Source organism: Dioscorea cayenensis, chromosome 4, assembly GCF_009730915.1.
Source record: "Dioscorea cayenensis subsp. rotundata cultivar TDr96_F1 chromosome 4, TDr96_F1_v2_PseudoChromosome.rev07_lg8_w22 25.fasta, whole genome shotgun sequence".
In the NCBI taxonomy this organism is placed as follows: Eukaryota; Viridiplantae; Streptophyta; class Magnoliopsida; order Dioscoreales; family Dioscoreaceae; genus Dioscorea; species Dioscorea cayenensis.
In genome coordinates this window covers 4,141,151-4,162,600 of record NC_052474.1, presented here as the reverse complement: position 1 = coordinate 4,162,600, position 21,450 = coordinate 4,141,151, and the positions used below count along the sequence as shown (strand labels likewise).

The window sequence follows — 21,450 nt, the reverse complement described above, 5'->3', positions numbered from 1 at the left end:
ACAACCAAACTATCATTCATCCAATCTAACATACATATTATTATATTATAACAATTGACTCATATTTACTGTGTTACACCATCAACTTAATTTTTTTTTCAAATTACTAAAATCCCTTATAAATTCTATACCAATTTTTATTTTCTTGTATTTTTTATTAATATTTTAAATTTCAGTATTTTTTTAAAAATAAGATAAGTTTTTTCACTAACTAAAATTAATTATAAATTTAATGATTTATTTTTTAAAATTTACTTTCTGAATTATGACCATATTTTTGTTTATATACACACAATAATTGTAAATTAAATTGACTATTATTATTAATTATTATTTCATGCATTGTAAATATATCAGTTTAAATAAGTATTTCATTTACGACTTTTTTATTTAAATGACTTGTTTTATATTTTAAAAAATTGCATGTAATCATATTTTTTATTTGGTTATATAAACTCAGCCAAAGTTGACCGTGAAGATTTCTGTGATGCCAAATGAAGCTGCAAGTCCCACCTGGTGCTATTATTTGATCACTTGATCACCCAAACATTCCTTGATCAAACTTTGGTTTGATCATGCAAACTCAGTGAAACTTGACCCATAGGATTTCATGTGATTCCAAGTGAGGCTGTGGGGTCCCAAACAGGAATGCCACCATTATCCGGATGTTCCACCATGCCTCATCGTTAGATCATTTAATCACCTTAGCATGTCCCCAAAAAATTTTGATACAATCTTGTAGTGAAACTTGATCTACAAGGTTTCAAGTTACCCTCTTCTTTTTTTTTAAAAAAAAAAATTATTATAAGTGGAAAGTAAAATTAAGAAAAATTTAACAAGAAAAATACTATCTATTTTAATAATAATAATAGATTTAAAAAAATAAATATGTTTTAAATAAATAATAAAGTTTAAAAAAATAATATTTTTTAAAAAATTAAGTTTAAAAAAAAACAAAGACCACTTTAAATATTAAAAAGAAAAGAAAGATGAAAGTGGAAAAAAATACCATGTTCTTTTAGCTTATAAAAATGTGGCCTTAGGGCCATTTAAGCAATTTAAAAAAAAAAAAATTCTAGGGCCATACTAGGAAAAAATCACTTTTAATATAATGTGTATATTAGCATAATCATTTATCAAAAAAGAATAAAATAAACTAATAAAGAACGGCATATGTTAATCACTAAGATCATTAGGGATAAAATAAAATTAACTAGCAAAGTAGTCCGCGTTAACGTTGTGGCCACCTGTAATTATATAAATAAATATTTTTTAAAGAATTTGGAATCACTAAATATAAATAGATTTTGATAACAATATAATATAGCAGAGTTAGTATCTTAAAATATATACACATATAAAGTTCTCATCATTAAATATAAACTATTTTTACTGATTTTTTTCTAATCAACATGTTTTTTCAAGTGCTCAATCCTTGACAACAACTGATGTTGGTGTTTTTATTTGGAATGGCATCGTAGGTTCTCACGATTGAACTTAGAGTTTTGTTCAATACAATACAAGATGACCATCGCCTCAAAACTCAACTAACACATATGGTTCTTCGTGATTTCTCTACAAACACTAAAAATTAAACTTTAATCAACTTCAACATCAATCCGATCCCTAAAATCCATCTCTCCTTATCCTTACTTACATTTTTATAAATTGAGGAAAAATATTACAAAAAAAATCAAAATTATAACTTAACTCATGACTCTGATTGGTCACCTTTTAGTATAGTATAGAAACTTATGTTATATACCATTATATTAATATGCTAAAAAATACTGTTGAATTATTAAGAAATGTCTATTGATAATGGAAGAGCTAAGTCCACTGTGAGTCAATAATAATGAATTGATTGAATTCTTTTAAAATGATGGATGAAAAGCTGAGAAAAACTTTGAAGTGATAATTGAATGATTATAAAGAATCCTTGGATATTAAATAGTAAAATTTAAAAATTGTCCTTAATAGTAAGCTATATGTCAATATCGAAGAGCAGTATAAGATAGGATTAATATTAAATGATATATGATGTGATGTGATTGAATAATATTGAGGTGATTTATGAAGTGATTTAACAATTATTATTAAAACATTAGGATTAATAATGTGCCATGTATAACTAAATACGATTAAAAGTGTTGTGCGATGATGTGATATAAACAAATGATAATTAAAATGATGAGATGTTGATTAGATTTTTTTTACTTGATTAATTAGATATTTAATTACTTTAAAAGTTTAGCCTCATCTATGATTTTTTCTTTTTACTTTGTTTGGTTTATTAATTTAATGAAGAGAGTGGGCTTGCAACATAACATTGGTAAGCCTCCCAATTTATTATATTTAAAAAAAAAAATCAATAAATTTCCATGCAATTCCTTCTTTCTAATTCAATCTAACTGACATTGTCATCATTTTTCTTTTTCTTTTTTTTTTTTTGAAGTTCAATTATAAATTTTTTATTTTAATATTTTTTATTAGAATTGAGCTTATATGATTAAATAAAAATTCTAATATAGATGCAGAAAGATAATGACCTTAATAGCAATTTATACACTTGCTAAGCAAATGCATACTTATTAAGTTAGATCAAGTCAATTTCACACAAATTATTTGAAAAAATAAATACAATAAATGATGAAAAAGGAAAGGATGACTATTATATTTTAAATAAGCATGCAATTTGATGGTTTTCTGCCAATTCCATGTGAATTTATTGATGCCTTCTCTCCTTTGCTTTCAATGAATGCCTTCTCTCTGTGTCTTTTTTAGGTTTTATCCCCTAGTAATAACTAAAATAATTCATGATTCCAGGAAGATTTGGTTCTCTATGTTATTTCATTCATGCATGAGAATGTGTTATTTACATTATTCTTGTAATTGTCAATAAAAAAGAGATTAAGAGCCAATCGTGGATTCTTAGAAACAATGGCTAGTTGTCTGAGCAATAACAAACATGAAAAATATTTATTGGAACAATCTTTTTTTAGAAAAATTGGAACCAAAAAACTGAATTCTCATTGCATTAACATTGATAAATTCTCCATTTAATTACATGATATCAGGCAAAAGAGACGCTTCATCATATAGCATTGTTAGTTAGCTGCAAGCATTGTTGTTATATACATCATAGCAAAATTTATTCAAAGCTCAAGTCCAATTCACAATGGGATTGCTACAATGCAGCTGATCGATCTTGCCATTTGATCCAAGGTTGTAGCAAGCTCTTGCAACATTTAAACAATTTAGTTTGTGTCGTCTAACTAGTATTTGGTTTTACTTGGTTTTGTCTGATCATGCACAAGAACACTTTTGCTACTGGAGACAATGAAGGGCCTGTCGTAGCATCAGTGATTACTTCAAACATATTTTCATCTAATAGATCATTGCACATATGGTTTTCTTTCATCGTGGACAGAAGTCTCCCTTACTAATCCTTTAGTAACTCCAACAATAAATGATATATAAAACATAAAACAAATAATACTTATCTTATGGCCATGATTTCTCCCACTCTCCTAACATTCAGACAATAACCAAAAACATGAGTAAATCAATAAATAAATAAATAAGAAAATTACAAAATTTCATTTTGAATAAAAAAAAACTACATTATCAAATTTAATTCGAAGTCATTCTCTCGGAACACATTCTTCCAATCTTTTTTTCCTCTGCATTTAAAAATAAAATTTAAAGAAATAAAATAAAATAATCAAAAGTCAATGGGGAAAAAGTTAATAAAAAAGAAGAAGATGAAGAATGGTATTTTTCTTGAGCTCTTCTTTCCTCTAACCTCATATCTCTCATAGAGAAAACTAAAGCCAACAAAATCAAATGATCATTGGGTGGAATGGTGCCATCCTAGTTGGAAAGTTAGAGAAGGTTGGGGTCTTCAGTCTTACAGTTGAATTCCACGAAAAGCAAGATAATTTCTTCTGACGGTGTACCACAGTTTATGGACCTAATGTGCAAGCTTTAAAGCAAAGCTTTTGGAAGAAGCTTTGGAGATGTGATGGCAACCAGCTAGTCCCCTGAGTGATATGTGGGGATTTCAATACTATTTTTTTTTTATTGATGACAAACCCTCTGGGGTACCCAATCTCCAAGAAATTCGCACGGCTAACCAATTCTTGTTGGATCTTAATCTAAGTGAACCACTTACGGTGGGGAGGAGATACTCTCAGACAAATGGGCAAACGGACCTTATTTGGGTGAAACTCGACAGATTCTTCGTGAATAGCCCTTGGACGGATCATTTCCCCCTAATTCTACAAAATAGCCTTCCTAGGCTGGATTCCGATCATGTCCCAATTTGACTTGAAGTTGGTGCTCACTGCTTAAATTCGAGGCCATTCAGGTTTGAATTAGTCTGATTCACGGCTGAGGATTTCCGGGACCAGGTTTGGCAGTGGTGGAAAGAGATGACACATGTGGGTTGTGGCGCTTTTATGTTATCTAAAAAGCTGGCAGGGCTTAGAGAATGTCTATGGACATGGGCCAAATTCAGCTTTGGATCTGTTAAACTCAAAAAGTTGGCTCTATTACAAAAGGTAGAGAGTTTGGACATTCTTAAGGAGTCTAGGTGCCTTGTGCAAACCAAATTAGCACTTGAGCAGCACCTCTTGCAGTCGCTCGAGAATATCCATAAACAAGAGGAAATCTATTAGTGGTAAAGATCCAGGCTTCAGTGGTTGAAGGAAGGTAACGAAAACACAAAGTTTTTCCATGTTGTGGCGAATGGGAGGAAAAACAAGAATCTGATTCCTGGGCTTTGGTTTCTGACCCAAAAGAAATTGGGAAGATTTTTGGTGCTCGTTTCCAGCAACAATTTGGCAGTAAGCGTTCTTCGCGATTCAAAGTGGATCTTCCCAAGCTCCTTGAAAACAAACAATAGGTGGAGTTAGCAGATTTGGAAAGACCCTTTTCGATGGAAAAGATCAAATGCGTTGTATTCAATTTAGACAGGGATAAAGCACCAGACCCTGATAGCTTCCCGATGCACTTCTTTAAACATTTCTGGGAGACTATCAAAGAGGACATTTTCAAGTTTTATGAGGACTTTTTCTTGGGCAGAGCAACTTGGAAAGGATTAACTAGGCGAACATTGCTCTTATTCCCAAGATTGAGTCACCTGAACTCCTGGGAGATTACAGACCAATCAGCCTAATCAACTCGTCTTTTAAAATCGTTTCCAAGCTTTTTGGCGATGCGATTAGGCAAAGTAATGGACGCACTTGTGGGCAATGCTCAATCGGCTTTCTTGAAGGGCCGCTGTATTCTAGATAATGTTGCAATTGCGGAGGAACTAATTTTTAGCGTGCATAAGAGAAGGCTGCCTGGATTCATATTGAAAGTCGATTTTGTGAAGGCTTTTGACTTAGTGAGCTGGGAATTCTTATTGGAACTACTAAAAGCTAGGGGATTCGGGGTTTGGTGGATGGCATGGATTGAAAAAATTCTTTCGTCCACAAAGGCTAACGTGATGATTAACGGGTCACCGAATGGATACATTCATTATCATAGAGGATTGAGACAAGGGGGTCCTCTATCTCCTTTGTTATTTGTCTTAGTAACGGATGTTCTTAGTGCGATGTTCAATCATGCGCTAGATTCGAAGATTTTGGTGGTGTGTCGTTAGGTCCTTTCAAAAGTAAATGCAATCTTCATTATGCTGATGACCTTCTGATTTTGACAACGGGAGGTTTGGAGGACCTCAGAATAGTGAAACTAATCTTATACCTTTTCGAAGGAATGTATGGTCTTTAATCTTATACCTTTTCAAGGTATGTATGGTCTTTATGCTAATTTTTCTAAGACTTGTTTGTACTCGTTTAGAATGTTCGAATTGCCGGAAGCTGCAGCTGCAGCAACCTTGAACAACATAGCTGGGCTTCTCCTGGTAACATACTTGAGCCTCCCATTTCTGGTAGAAGAACATGTTAGCAAGATTGGGAAGGGATTATCGCAAAAGTTAGACAAAGACTGTCCTCTTGGAAGATTAGGCATCTGTCGATTGGTGGTCGACTTACGTTGGTGAACTCTGTGTTATCAGCTCTTCCCACCTATTGGATGTCCATCCTCAAACTACCTATTTGGTTCATTAAAGAGATTGATAGTATCAGAAGGAACTTTTTGTAGTTGGGGCCTGACATTGAAAAGCCAGGGTGTAGACTCGTGAATTGGAAGACCATCTGGCGATCTCGTGATCAAGGTGGTTGGAGGATCCTTTATTTGCACAATTTTAATTAGGCGCTTTTGGGGAAGTGGTGGTGGAAGTTTATGAATGATCCCAAGTGGGGAGGGGCTGAGGTGATTCGGTTTAACTACAGAGGCTCGAATTGAAATATATTCCCTTGTCAAAGATGGAGGGTGTCATTCTTTTGGAAAGAAGTGTTGAGCAATCTCCTGGCCTTAAGATGCTGCAATACGAGTGAAATTTTTTTCGGGATCTGAAACCTTCTTTTGGAAGGATCGTTGGCTCAACGATAGGGCTCCGATGTTTGTTTGGCCAGAACTCTTTAGCGACTGTGGACAACAAGATGCCTATTTCAATGAGTTGGGTTACCTGTTAGAGGGGCAACCTTTCTGTAAGGATACAAATGTCATTCAAACCCAGGACTGGCTGAGGACGCGTAGACAAGATGAGAGAGACAAAAAAAAGGTGATCTTTAAATGGAAACTGATCGTTCTCGGTGAAATCTCTTTACAACTTCCTTAACGACGGTGGTTTGCGCTGCAATGTGCCAAATTTCTTTTGGAAAAGCAATTGTCTCGAGAAAATCAACATTTTTAATTGGTTGATCTGGAAAAATAAGGTCTTGTAGTTGGAAAAGCTGGCATTCAAACGTTATAACAAACCATCGACTGCAACGTGCGTGATGTGTCATGCTGATAGTGAGTCGGTTGACCATTTGTTCCTTCATTGCCGTTTGCTTGGGAGTTGTGGGGTTACTTTTGTAGGTTGCTGGCTTTGCCTAAGCCTCCGAGTTCAATGCAAAATATCTGGTTTTCTTGGAGAAAGACTGTGAGGCCGGCTTCTAGGTTTTTAGTAGATTTAGTGATCAAGGCGTTAGTTTGGAATATTTGGCTTGCGAGAAATGATAGAATTTTTAATACTAAAATTCTTCCTGCACATTGCATTGTCCTAAGTATTAATCGCATGCTTCTTTCGTGGTTTGATGCACTTGCAGATAACGCCAAAGTGAAACTCGAAGATTCTATGTCTACTGTCAGGCGTAGCCTCGAGTTACTTGGTTCAAGGAGTCAGTTGGCCAGGGGAGACCCTACTTACGATGAGGTACCCGACCCAGCCACGTGGTAGTCCGTTTTCATGTTTGTGGGGTTCTAAGAAAAACCTTTTTTTCCACTGGTGGTCGGTATTTTGTTTAGCTCTAGTATCACTTCTTGTGGTGCTAGGGGTTTTGTTGTTCTCTTTACTGTAGTTCTATACTGTGTTGCTTTTTCCAGGTTTAATTGAAGTGTTTTATCCACTTTTTCAAATAAAAAAAAAAAATCAAATTTTAAACCAAAAATCAAAAGAGAAATTAAAGTGAATTATAGAAAAAAATAAACCTTTCTTGAGCGCTTCTACTTCTTTCTAACCTAATATCTCTTATAAACAAAATTAAAATTAACAAAATCAAATCACGATGAAGATCACATCCAATCCATGTATCTAAGCAATAAGCTCTGCATTAATTGCTCTTCTCTCCAACCCCCCTCCTTATTCTTCGACCAATTCTTCCAGGATGTGCTCCAACCTTTCTTGTTTGTAGGTCCTCGATTGGATACACATTGAAACGAGATCAAAAATAAAAAATTAAGAAATATATTATAATAATTTATAGGGATAAAATATAACCACAATTATATAAAAATTTAATTAGTTAAATTTGATATTTAAACCCATATCATGCTTAAATAAGTATATATTAATCTTAATAAAATAGTCACATGCACATAGTTAAACGACAATAACAATTATGTAGCATTTAAATACAAACTAATAATTGATTTTTTACCACTTTCACCCAATCAATTCATCTGGTTTCCACGTCCAATCCATGTATCTAAGCAATAATCCATGCATTAATTGCTCTTCTCTCCAACCTCATTCCTTGTTCTCCAACCAATTCCTCCAGAGCTTGCTCTAACCTTTTTTGTTTGTAGGTCCTCGATTGGATACACATTGAAATGAGATCAAAAATAAAAGATTAAGAAATTTATTATAATAATTAATAGGGATAAAATATAATCACAATTATATTAAAAAATAATTAGTTAAATTTGATATTTAAACCCATATCATGCTTAAATAAGTATATATTAATCTTAATAAAATAGTCACATGTACATAGTTAAACGACAATAACAATTACGTAAGCATTTAAATACAAACTAATAATTGATTTTTTTACCACTTTCACCCAATCAATTCATTTGGTTTCCACGTCCAATCCATGTATCTAAGCAATAATCCCTGCATTAATTGCTCTTCTCTCCAACCTCCCTCCTTGTTCTCCAACCAATTCCTTCAGGGTATGCTCCAACCTTTCTTGTTTGTAGGTCGTTGATTGGATACACATTGAAATGAGATCAAAAATAAAATATTAAAAAACATATAGGGATAAAATATAATCACAATTATATAAAAAAAATAATTGGTTAAATTTGATATTTAAACCTATATCATGCTTAAATAAGTATATACTAATCTTAATGAAATAGTTACATGTACATAGTTCAACGACAATAACAATTACGTAAGCATTCACTTACAAACTAATAATTGATTTTTTATCACTTTCACCCAATCAATTCATCTGGTTTCCACGTCCAATCCATGTATCTAAGCAATAAGCCATGCATTAATTGCTCTTCTCTCCAACCTCCCTCCTTGTTCTCTGACCAATTCTTCCAGGACATGCTCCGACCTTTCTTGTTTGCAGGTCCTCGATTGGATACACATTTAAACGAGATCAAAAATAAAAGATTAAAAAATATATTATAATAATTAATAGGTATAAAATATAATCACAATTATATAAAAATTTAATTAGTTAAATTTGATATTTAAACCCATATCATGCTTAAATAAGTATGTATTAATCTTAATAAAATAGCCACATGTACATAGTTAAACGACAATAACAATTACGTAAGCATTCAATTACAAACTAATAATTGATTTTTTACCACTTTCACTCAATCAATTCATCTAGTTTCCACGTCCAATCCATGTATCTAAGCAATAATCCCTGCATTAATTGCTCTTCTCTCCAACCTCCCTCATTCTCCAAACAATTTCTCTAGGACGTGCTCCAACCTTTCTTGTTTGTAAGACCTTTTTTGTTTGTAAGTCCTCAATTAAATGCACATTGAAGCGAGATAAAAAATAAAAGATTAAAATATATTATAATAATTAACAGGGGATAAAATATAATTACAATTATATAAAAAATAATTAGTTAAATTTGATATTTAAACCCATATCATGCTTAAATAAGTGTATACTAATCTTAATAAAATAGTCACAAATAAGTATTTACTAAATTTAATAAAATAGTCACATGTACATAGTTAAATGACAATAACAATTGCGGAAGCATTCAAATACAAACTAAGAATTGATTTTTGACCATTTTCACCCAACCAATTCATATGGTTTCTAATCTAACTGGTCGCATCACAAGTTTTTTGAGATTTACTAAGATTAATTCTAAAAATAATGACCTAGTCAGTCTTATGGTAGATTCTTGATTTTTTTTATTAGACCAGTAGAGGTCACATGTTCAAATTTAGTTGCACATTTTCAAAATTAAAAAAAAATTTAGAGACATACATCAATTATCCAACTTGGCTTTTCAAATTGCTACATATCTACTTAGACCTGTCCATGGGCCGGGCCGGGTCTCATCCATAATTATTAAATTTTAAGCTTGTTCAAGCTCGGCCTAGCCCGAAAATTTGGGTTTTAACTCTTGGCAGAACCCGCCCAAATTTAATAACCTCTATTCAAGGCCCGCCCAAATAGGTTTTTCATCAAATAATATATAAGTTATAAAAAAATTAACAATAATATTAATATGTGAATTTGATCAAATATTATTCTACAAAACACTTAAAAAATTAAAATATCAAATGTAAATATTTATTAAATTACAACAACTGAAATTCAAACCATTATAAATTTATAATCAATGGTAATCAACAATAAATATATATTATATAAGTATATAGAAAACTAATAAATAAATAATTAAAGGCAATTCAAACCATTATATATATATATATAAGTATATACATACAAAATTAATTAATGAATATATTTTATAATTCTGGCCGGGCCGGGCTTTTAATAATAAAAACCAAACCCGGCCTGCTTTTAAAATGACCTTTTTTTTTTTTTTGTCAAAGACCTGGACATCGTATTTTTCGGGTGGGTCTTCGGACTTGGACGGGTAGCCCGGCCCTTAGACATGTCTAATATCTATTTACATTTCTCCTTAGTTTGCTCTAGGTTCAAATTCAATTATACAACCAAAAGATTTATATCCCAACAGCACTAGCTCTATTGCCAAAAACAAATGTTGGACACCTGCATCACTATCAACCAACTTGGCATTTCCAATCGGCCAGTCAGCCTGTCACTATCTATCAACATTGCTCCAAAGTTGGTGGTTTCAGGTTCACATTCAATTGTATGGTTGTTTTCTCAAAATCGAAAAATATTGGACACCCGCATCAATCAACCAACAAAATCACTGGACAAAAACTACTTAAAATTTCTGTTCGGAGAGTGGAGCTGCATGTGGCAGGACAATTACAATCAATCATTAATCACCGGACAAAATCCACTAATCATATTTATTTGTAAACATAGCCAAAGTTTTAACTATAAATAACAAGCAAACTGAGCTTCAAAAACATCTGTTTTCTATCACATTAAGCCATGCTTAACTGCTTTGTTTTATGGTCAGTGACCTTCTTCCTTTCGTTATCGTTCACACACTGGATCTATAAATGGAAACACCACAAGTCCAGTGGAAGGCTCCCACCTGGCTCTTTAGGTCTCCCTCTCTTTGGTGAGACATTCTCCTTCTTCTCTCCTAATACCTCCCTTGACATTGCACCCTTTATGAAGTCCAGAATCAAAAGGTTAATTTATAACTCTCACTAAACTTATATTTTGTCTGAATTGAATTGATATTGAATTGTGCTTGTGGTTGTGGAAATATGATTTGCAGATATGGACCAATCTTTAAGACCAGTATTCTTGGGGAGTATATGGTTGTATCTACTGATACTGATTTCAATAACTTCATATTTCAACAAGAAGGAAGATTGTTTCAGAGTTGGTATCCAGAGACCTTCACTAGGATTTTTGGTGTGAATAATATGTCAACATTGCATGGATTCATGTATAAGTATCTAAAGAACTTGATTTTGAGTCTCTTTGGTGTTGATAGCCTTAAAGAAAAACTCCTTCCAGATATTAAGCAGTTTGCAATTAAGAGACTACATGAATGGTCCTGCCAGCCTTCCATTAAAATGAGAGAAGAAAGTTCAGCGGTAATCAGTCGAGAAGAAGTCGGCATTTCAATATATATGTAGTTTATTTTCTGCATTTTTCTTCTAATTTATTAGATTCTTTTGTTTGTAGATGATATTTGATTTAACGGCAAAGAAGTTGATTAGTCATGACTCTCGTAAGAGTTTGGACAACCTCAGAGACAACTTCAATGCTTTCATTGAAGGTCTACTTTCCTTCCCTATCAACTTTCCTGGGACATCATATTACAAATGCATCCAGGTGATTTATGTGTCTATTTAATTTTGTTTGTTTGTTCGAATATAATTTCAATGAACTTTGATCTGTTTATCTGATGCAAAAGTTTCATGCATTCAGGGGCGAAAAAAATGTGATATCAATGATGAAAAAGTTGCTAAATGAGAGACGTAGATGTCTAAAGGAAGGCCCTGATGAAGATTTCTTTAATCTCATAATCAAAGAGTTAGAAAAAGAAGGGACACAGTTAACTGAGGATATTGCTTTTGATATTATGTTTGTTATACTCTTTGCTAGCTATGAAACTACCTCCTTGTCTATAACAATGGCTGTCAAATTTCTCACTGATCATCCTAAGGTTCTATCAAAGTTAGAGGTATATATATATATATATATATATATGCTAATTAGCTGCTGATTTGGTGCATCTCTTTAGAGTTTAATTTATTTCTGTTTGATTAATTAGGAAGAGCATAAGAACATCATTAAAAACAGAGTGAATCCGAGCTCTGGAATAACATGGAATGAGTACAAGTCCATGATTTACACTTCTCATGTAAGAAGTTTAAAAATTCTGCATCATATTACTATATTACTATTGTACTTTCATATATTCATTTTTTTTATAGACAATGGCTTGAAATTTAGGTGATCAATGAAACAATGAGATTGGCTAACATTGCTCCAGCAATATTCAGAAAAACAATGCAGGATATTATGACTAAAGGTTCGTCTTACAGTCTTGGTGTTTATACATACATACATACATACATACATACATACATATATATATATATATTCTAATTAAATTGTCTCACATTATATGGATAATGGTTTTCAGATGGATATACAATACCTGCAGGATGGGCAGTGATGGTATGCCCTTCTGCAACTCATTTGGATCCTAACATTTATGAAGATCCTTGCATTTTTTATCCTTTAAGATGGGAGGTTTGCAATTTTAAGCTTCTAATTGTTCTAGAAAATTAAATACTTTTTACTAAATCATCGTAATATCTTCTCGTGAAGAAAACCGATGCAACTGTTGGTTCGAAATACTTCATGGCTTTCGGCGGAGGCATGAGATTCTGCGTCGGCGCAGACTTTAGCCGGCTTCAAACCTCTGTGTTTCTTCATCACCTTGTCACCAAATACAGGTAATGTTTATAGAACTCAAGAAGAATTTAAGTGAATATGAACTAATTTTGAAGTTTACCAAAAAAAAAAAAAATGATTGTGTTTGTGGATGTAGATGGATTGCAGTGAAAGGAGGGGAGATTGTTAGGACTCCTGGCTTGAAATTTCCAAATGGTTTTCACATCAACCTCATTGACAGGGAATGAAGCATCTGCATGCATGGCACTTTATTATAATATATAATAATATCGACCTTTATGTATATACATATGTATGAATAAGTGCATCTGTGAAACTTGTTAACAGTCCTTGATCCTCCCATGTATTTTAACTAATAAATAAGGAGTTTGGTCTGTTATGAATCATAATTATCAAATTCAAAATAACAAAAATACATCTATGGGGAGTTCGGTTCAGTATCTGTACTTTTTTTTTAATATATTTTGATTTTTTATCTATTTTTATTGATGTCGCATCAAACGCAAAAGAGTAATATGAGTATTGAAATTAAAAAAAAAATAAAAATACACAAAATTAATAAATTTGAACCTTTTGCCCCAGAATTTTGAATTAAATCATAATTCAATAATTCAAATCAATCATCACAAAATAACATAATGATTAAATTTATGGAGATTTGTTCACATATATAAGTTAATGTTAATTACTCAGTAGAATAAGCTTTTTATCAAATACAATTTTATACTGAGTTTAAAATACATATGTTTGGAAAATACTCTCCCAAAATGCTCATATTTTAACATTTATTATAAACTATTTTAATATATATTTACACTTGCCAAGGAAACTCTAATCCAGAGGGATTTGTCTTTTGGCATATATTAATAATATGACGAACTCAAGGGGAGTTGGATATAAATTCAAAAAGTTTAGGGAGTTCATTGAAATATTAAAAAAAACCAGGGTCTTTGCGTAAAAATACTTAAACGAGAACAGTACCATAAGAAAGGCCTATGTGAATAAAATTCTCATTTTTAATTCCCCCAAAGCACCACCGCAAGCCCCGTCCTTTTCCGCTCTAGGGTTTTCGGCGCTGAAGCTCCGAAGCGGCGAACACTCTCTCCGGTACCGGCGATGGACGGCGAGGACGAACCTATGGGCTCCAACGGCGTGGAGGACACGGAGAAGCCGACTCCGAAACCAGCGGCCGCTCTAGGTGGGGAGCATCTCGACGTCGAGGCTTACGCGGGTCTCTACACCGGGCGAACCAAGATCACGCGTCTCCTATTCATTGCCGATCGGTGTGGGAACGAAAGCCTGCAGTTGGAGGCCCTCCGCATGGCCTACGACGAGATCCGCAAGAGTGAGAACACCTGCCTCCACCGCGAGGTCGCCCAGAAGATAGCCGGCCGCCTTGGGTCCGACTTTTTGCTTGACCAGGCTTGGGCTGATGCTGTCGATCGGCGGGCGGAGCTGAAGAAGGAGAAGCTTGAGAACGAGCTCAATGGATATAGGGTATATCTTGATTTCCTTCTCTATTTATTTTTGTGTAATATTGAGCAAGATCATATTTTTTTTCTTCTAATTCCTGTTATAAGTTGATTGAAAGTTATAATGCTGGCCCTGATTACTTGAACCCTATTTAGCTTGTGGTTGTGATTCTTTATATAGCTGTTTTCTCATAGATTTGCTACTGCTTGTTTTCCTTCAATGATTCAAAGATCAAAGTATATGCTAATTCTAAACATAAATGTTTTATTATTTGTTGGTGCTTTGCCTCTTATGTAGTGTGAAAAAACCTTGCACATTTGATGTTCTTTCTGTGCAAAGATTTGGGGGGAGTTTTCTCTTATATGGATATTTGGGAATGAAGATTTAAATTTATTTCCTGTCAATGTGGATGACCATTTAACTATCCCTTTCCTTTTGTCCATAGCATGAACAGTAAAGTCCAGGATGGGGGGTAGTGGTAGAGCATTTCTTATAGCCCCATTTGTTAGTTGGATTAGTTCAGGGAAATCTTCATTTACGAAGATGTGTATTTTGAAACAATTCATATGAAACTAACCCAAGGGCAAGTTGCAAGAATTAATTTAATCATTGAGCCAACCATTCCTTTCTTATGTATTGTGTATAGTAAGAGTGGTTGGATTGATTTATCTTTTCTCTAATTCCGATATATTTTTCTATCTATGTCAGTTTTTTGGTCTTAATCTTTGCTTTTCTTGTTTTGTCTAATCTCATTAAGACACTTGATGAATATGTAGCATCAGTGATCACAATCTGTTGTTGATTGCAGCCATGCTTCCTCCTGACATTCCTGCTAATTGTCCTTTTTTGCTAAACCACCAAAATGAAGGCTTTTTCTCAATTGTTTGCCGGCTGCTTTAATTGTTATTTTTCACAATGCTCACAAGATATTTATGCAGTTTGGAATCATAAGTTTTTTTTCTTCTTGTGCCATATGTTATCATTTCTAATTTGGAGACTCTTTGATTATGTCGTCAATGAAGCTTCACTGCATTGTGAAGCAATTTGCTTGTATTGATTATTGGATAAAATCAAATATGCAAGCAAAAGCTGCACAAATCATAGGATTGATTTTGATTTTTTTTTTTTTCAAATGCATACAAATGAAAAATTAGACATGCTATCCATATAAAAATTGATAGAACATGGATATGCAAGTAACATTTTCATGAATAAACTCTTGATTCTTTAGTTGGAAAATCAACCATGATGAATTCTTATATGAGACCATGCTACTAATTTCGTCACAAAAAACACTTGCAAACTAGTTGTAATGGAAGTAGTGGGTTGTTGAATTGCCTCCTAGATTCTATTTTATTATAAATAAATGGTCCTTCCTGGTGATTTGAATCAATCACATCATCACATAGCCAGCTAGTAGTTTTGACGAAACAAATAAACTGGTGTCAGCCTTTTAAAATTCATAACTTTTGTTCTACATTAAATTATTGCTTTGCATTGAGCTCCTATATACCTTTTGCTCTATATTTCTTGTGTTGCCTGTCATCTTGTGCTTTGACGTGCAGACAAATTTGATCAAGGAAAGTATCAGAATGGGTTACAACGATTTTGGAGATTTCTACTATTCCCATGGCCAGCTTGGTGATGCGTTCAAGAGTTATGTTAGAACCCGTGATTATTGTACAACCTCAAAACACATCACTCAGATGTGTTTGAATGTGATCTTGGTCAGCATTGAGTTGGGGCAATTCATGCATGTCTCTAATTATGTTAGTAAAGCAGAGCAAACACCTGACTCACAGGACCCAGTGACAGTTGCCAAATTAAAATGCGCTCTGGGATTGGCTTTCTTGGAAACTAAAAAGTATAAGCTTGCTGCTCGAAAGGTTGGTAGATACAATTTTATTTGTTTTATATATATCTGTAGTAGTCTGTTCTTTGTTTTGCATTCTTTGATTGTTTATACATTCTGCGAATCTTGAACAAGTGAAGAGTGCAGATTTGGATTCGGTGGATACATTATCTCATCAGCATTCTTTTTCTCTGTTTTATTGTGGAAGTATCTAATAAAAAAAACAATTTTTATTACAAAGAAAAACCTATCTTCTGAAACATGCCCAAGGATGAATGCTACAAGAAACATAACCTCTTGTTTTGATTTCATCATTATGAACATTTTTCTCTTGCTGTCGGACCATATGTTGGAATTTATGATTTAAGGTATATGACACCTAACTTTGTTGTTCAAAAGGCGTCTCTCTTAGAGAGTTAGGATGGATTTATTCCTTCGCTTCTGTTCCCTACCTGGGTTAGGGGAACATCCAAGTGATTACCCTTGCAGAAATGGAATGCCAAAGATCATCAAATGTTTGGTGATTTTAGAAATATGAAATTAGTGGAAAGAGCATTACTTATATCTTAATCAAGGACAGAACTTTTATAATGCACAGAGTATTAATGCTTAGTGCATGGAAGAAATTTATTGGGTTCATATGGAAATTCCTCAAGTAAGACTGGTCTCAGGAAATTTGTTCACTACACAATAAATGGAATGTGTTGAACCTGAGTTTTTTGCTGCTTTTGTTGCCAGCTAACCTCTTATAGTCCTTAATTGTTATGTTTCCCTCATGTTTAAACATTGTAAGATTAAAGGGCCAATTCCTGCATGTGTGGTACTTGACTCAAATGCAATGATGTTTATGCAGTTTCTGGAAACAGGACCCGAACTGGCAAATAACTACACTGAAGTAATTGCACCACAAGATGTTGGTACATATGGTGGACTTTGTGCATTGGCATCTTTTGATCGGACAGAGTTGAAGGCATTTTATTGCTTGCTCATCTATAGCTGTAAATATTTTCTTTCATTTAAACTTGCTGTTTATAAATCTAAATCTTTTTTTTTTTTTTAAACAGAACAAAGTAATTGACAATATCAACTTCCGAAACTTTCTGGAACTGGTCCCTGAAATAAGGGAACTTATTCACGATTTCTATGCGAGGTAAAAGAACATGAACACAGTTTCATTTTTGCATTGGTGTGAATGTTTATAAACTTCCTGATGGCAGTGTAATCACATTTGCTTTATGTTTCAAATATAGAACCCAGTGGCATTTATTTCTGCTCAATTAAAATTCATGCCACTGGAAAGAATGGAGAATATATGCATGTATGATTTGAAACTTTATATTTTGTTTGTTTAATTCGTGTTTAAAATCAGATTCCTTCTGAGCATGGAAATGCTGCCAATTAAATGCATCTTTTTAGCAAATTGTTACGGCAAAAGGAATTTAAGGTCATAGATAATTATCTAACAATTATCAGTTGGTTTCTCTTAGGCAAGTAGCTTTGAAGTGTTTTCATCCTATGCATCTGACTTGTATTTGTTTATTTGGTGAATCATCCTAGTATGTGTAGTGCTATTCAAATTTCAGAGTGGAGAATGATCATTGTGCCTGTTATTAGCAAGATGGATCAATAGTGGTAATTGGAGCTTCATAATTGATTATTGGAAATGTTTTCTAGTGGATCTCGTAACTGAGGTGAATGAGCCTATTTTCTTTCCAATTATGACAGCAGCCAGATCAGTTTCCACCGAAGGCTTTGGAGATGGCCTTAGGCCCTCAATGTTGGTATTATAATGGTATACTACACATTGAGATATGTCTGATTTGTCACTGAATATTAAAGAATGGTAAAACTTCCATTCATCTTATAGATAGACATCACTATCACATGCAATGACAAGTAGAAATGCATTGGTCAAGAGTATAACAATTTTTGTATTATCTTAACTAGACTTTTAGTATTTACTGTTGAAGTTCTGGATTTGATTTTCTTATTCCAAAGGCAATAACTCACCTTCTGTCTCAAAATTTCATTGGGAAGTCCTACCTTCAATGGGATAGTAGGCCCCTTGATCATGGAAAAGCATTTCAATATGTTAATTTGGACTACATCTGATAAGGAATATTACCAGATTGACAATTTCTAAATGATAACCAACTGGTGCAGAGACTTCAGTGCCTACAACTATGGGGATAAGGTTTTGTGTGGTAGACCAGGGTTGTTAATATGTTTATTGTTCCTCTGCAAAGAATGTGTGAAGATAGCGGAAAGATGTTTCTTATCCATCTTGTTTTTAGTTGTCAATCTTTTGTCTATTCTTGCTTCATTCTTTCTAGGCTTCACATTGTTTATAGTTTTTTATGCCTTAAAAATATCACAAAAGACAACTGTATTGAGTTAAATGCCAGAAAATATTAATGCTTTGCTTGGATGAGGTGAAGAAAGGTTTTGTAAAGTAAGGTAGAGTAAGGTAAAGCAAGGTAAAGTAACGTAAAAAGAAGTTTTAAGTTATACCTTGTTTGGATTGAAGGTAAAGTAAATAGAGGTTATCAAACTTTGCAGTGTTTGGATTGGGGGTAATAGAATGTAAGGTTTTATATGAAAATTACTAAAATGCCCTTGAAGCTACAACTTGTATTTTATGCTAATTTTATACATACAATATTATTTTTTATTAATTAAATGTTTTTATTTAAAAATTACTATTTATTTTATTTTTCACAAACATCAAATCTAATTTGTTATATGGGGCATGCATGTAATTACTTAATTTCAAGAGGGGTATTTTCGTCATAGAACAAGTTCAACCCTCCAAAACCCCTCAATTTGGAGGGTTGAAAAAGGGGGTTAAATGGAGGGTTTTTCAACCCTCCATTTAACCCCCAACTACCTTACCTTATATAAAATCTTTGGATCCAAGCAAAGGTTGGTCAATAACCTTCCCTTACAAAACCTTCATCTGCCCGCTCCCAAGCAAGCCCTAAGTGCTAACAGAAATGGAGGGTTGCTTGATCAGTGTTGGAGTTGGAGTGCAGCATGTCTTTGTTTAAATTTACCTATATATTTTCGCTAGACCTGATTTGATTAGCTCCTTGTAATCTAGTGGAATGTTAATATGAATAAAATGCTTTGTTAAAATTCTATAAGGTAGGCCCAATCGGGTTTTATTCAACCAAGGAGGCCGAGTCAGATCTTTGTCCAAAGAAATATTACTGCATGATTAAGAAGCAACGAGGTGGTCTTATGGTTGTTGGCAAGAACTTCTGTATAAATTAAGCGGCCATGTTTTTGGTTTTGAATACATTTGTAGCTTCACCATGCCATTTTAGGCCCCGCGGCCCATACCTTGCATACTACTGCCACTTTTTCCTTTGATCTCAATCACTTTTGTGTTATGCACAATGCCATAAGTTACAACTTCAGTAATTTGCCCCTTTTGCCAGTTTCATCTAGTTATTGATTTGGTGACAATTCCAAAATTAAAATATAAAGGATAGAAGACTACTGATTATAAGTTGATGTGCTTTCTTCTAGTGCATGCCTGGATGAAGTTTTGTTTTCCTGGTTTGTTGCGATCTTACATTTTTATTCTACTGCAGCCACTATGCTTCATGTCTTGGGTATCTTGAGAGCCTCAAACATAATCTGTTGCTGGATATCCACTTATATGATCATGTGGAGATACTCTACACCCAAATTCGGCACAAAGCAATTATCCAATATACACATCCATTTATCTCTGTCAATCTGCTTACAATGGCTGATGCTTTTAAGACTACTGTTACTGGTCTGGAGAAAGAACTGGAAGCTTTGATTACTGAAAACCAGATTCAGGTGCGTTTTTTTTTCTTTTCTCTCTTCACTCAACATGCTAACAAGCATCTAAATGTTTTTCCAGAAATATGTTTATTATGAGAATTATTGTTACTCTCCATGTAAATAAATTGGCATTATGTGGTTTGCTACAGGCCCGGATAGATTCACACAACAAAATTCTTTATGCAAGGCATGCTGATCAAAGAAATGCAACATTCCAACGTGTTCTACAGACTGGTGAGGAGTTCAATAGGGATGCCAAAGCAATGTTGCTGAGAGCCAATCTTCTGAAACATGAACAGAACCTCAAGGCATCAAGGAAATAGCGCAGCACCAGCAAGTAGCTATGAGATGAGTTTTTTCTTTTCATTTATTTTTTTTTTTAATTTTGTTTAGCTAAAAACGAAAAGAAAAACATTTATCCGGATTGCTGTGTTGTCGGGATAGATGGTATACCTCATTCTCAGAGCTCTTCATGAAAATACTCATCAAATTACTAGATCAAAGATGTTTTGGGCACCTATAATTTATATGAAACTTCATTGCCCAAGGTTGAATTTTTCAAAGTTATATTGATGGGTGTAATTGTTTGTGTATATTTAAGCCATATATATATATATATATATATATATATGTTTGCTAATATGGCGTTGAATGCTTTTTATCTTGTACATTTGTTTGTGTCTTTATGTGTTATCACAATAGACTAAAATTGCAGGAGTAAAGGGCAAATAATATGAAGGCACTTGCCCCCTCTTTTATTTTGAGAGATAGTGATCTGCATGAGTGCAGGCATGGCTTAAAACTCTTTAACGTGATCTGGTCTAACTTCAAGGTCCAAGATTTGAGGTTTAGTGTCCTCCTGGTCAACCTGGCAAATCCCTCATCCACACATCAACTGTTTCGCTGTGAATCTCTTGATTCATTGAGAGTGATTTTCTGCTTTCTTTCCTTTTCATGCAAGCAGACAAAAATTAAGTCCCCATTTGTGAGGGAATCAGAAGATAAAAGAAAATAATAAATCTTAATAATATCATGTACAATTAAGCTTTTTAAAAATCTCAGGTCTCATCTGTTTTAAATGTCATGACTAATGATCCTTGCTCAAGTTTTATTCTTAGGATTTGGTGGTAAAGCCATACAGAAGTGGTTATGTGATTTTTTCATTCAAACAGAAAACAAATAAGGGAAGAAAGTGGTTTCATATCAGAAAAAGAAACTTTTTATTATGATGGTGTTTTACTAATAATAATAATAATAATAATAATAATAATTGACTGGCCAAAGAAGGCATTAATTGGTGGGCAAAACGGTGCAAAATGGAGTAGTCTCCATCGTTAGGGCCACGTATATCTCTGAGAGATATAAAGAAAAGAACTAGGGCCACGTGAATAAG

The 21,450-nt window shown here is 33.6% G+C and overlaps 2 protein-coding genes across 2 annotated transcripts; both read left to right on the top strand.

Moving 5' to 3' along the window:
* Nucleotides 1-10,963: 10,963 nt before the first annotated feature.
* LOC120258568 (cytochrome P450 87A3-like) lies at nucleotides 10,964-13,333 on the top strand. The gene is made up of 9 exons (XM_039266029.1): nucleotides 10,964-11,169; nucleotides 11,259-11,583; nucleotides 11,675-11,824; nucleotides 11,907-12,176; nucleotides 12,267-12,356; nucleotides 12,449-12,527; nucleotides 12,642-12,751; nucleotides 12,830-12,957; nucleotides 13,053-13,333. The coding sequence occupies exons 1-9, from the start codon at nucleotides 10,964-10,966 to the stop codon at nucleotides 13,141-13,143; spliced, it is 1,449 nt and encodes a 482-aa protein (XP_039121963.1). The 3' UTR covers nucleotides 13,144-13,333.
* Nucleotides 13,334-13,936: 603 nt separating this feature from the next.
* On the top strand, nucleotides 13,937-20,469 carry LOC120258970 (COP9 signalosome complex subunit 1). Its single transcript, XM_039266470.1, has 6 exons — nucleotides 13,937-14,413; nucleotides 15,955-16,275; nucleotides 17,095-17,211; nucleotides 17,306-17,391; nucleotides 19,838-20,072; nucleotides 20,207-20,469. The coding sequence occupies exons 1-6, from the start codon at nucleotides 14,033-14,035 to the stop codon at nucleotides 20,378-20,380; spliced, it is 1,314 nt and encodes a 437-aa protein (XP_039122404.1). The 5' UTR covers nucleotides 13,937-14,032; the 3' UTR covers nucleotides 20,381-20,469.
* Nucleotides 20,470-21,450: the final 981 nt, after the last annotated feature.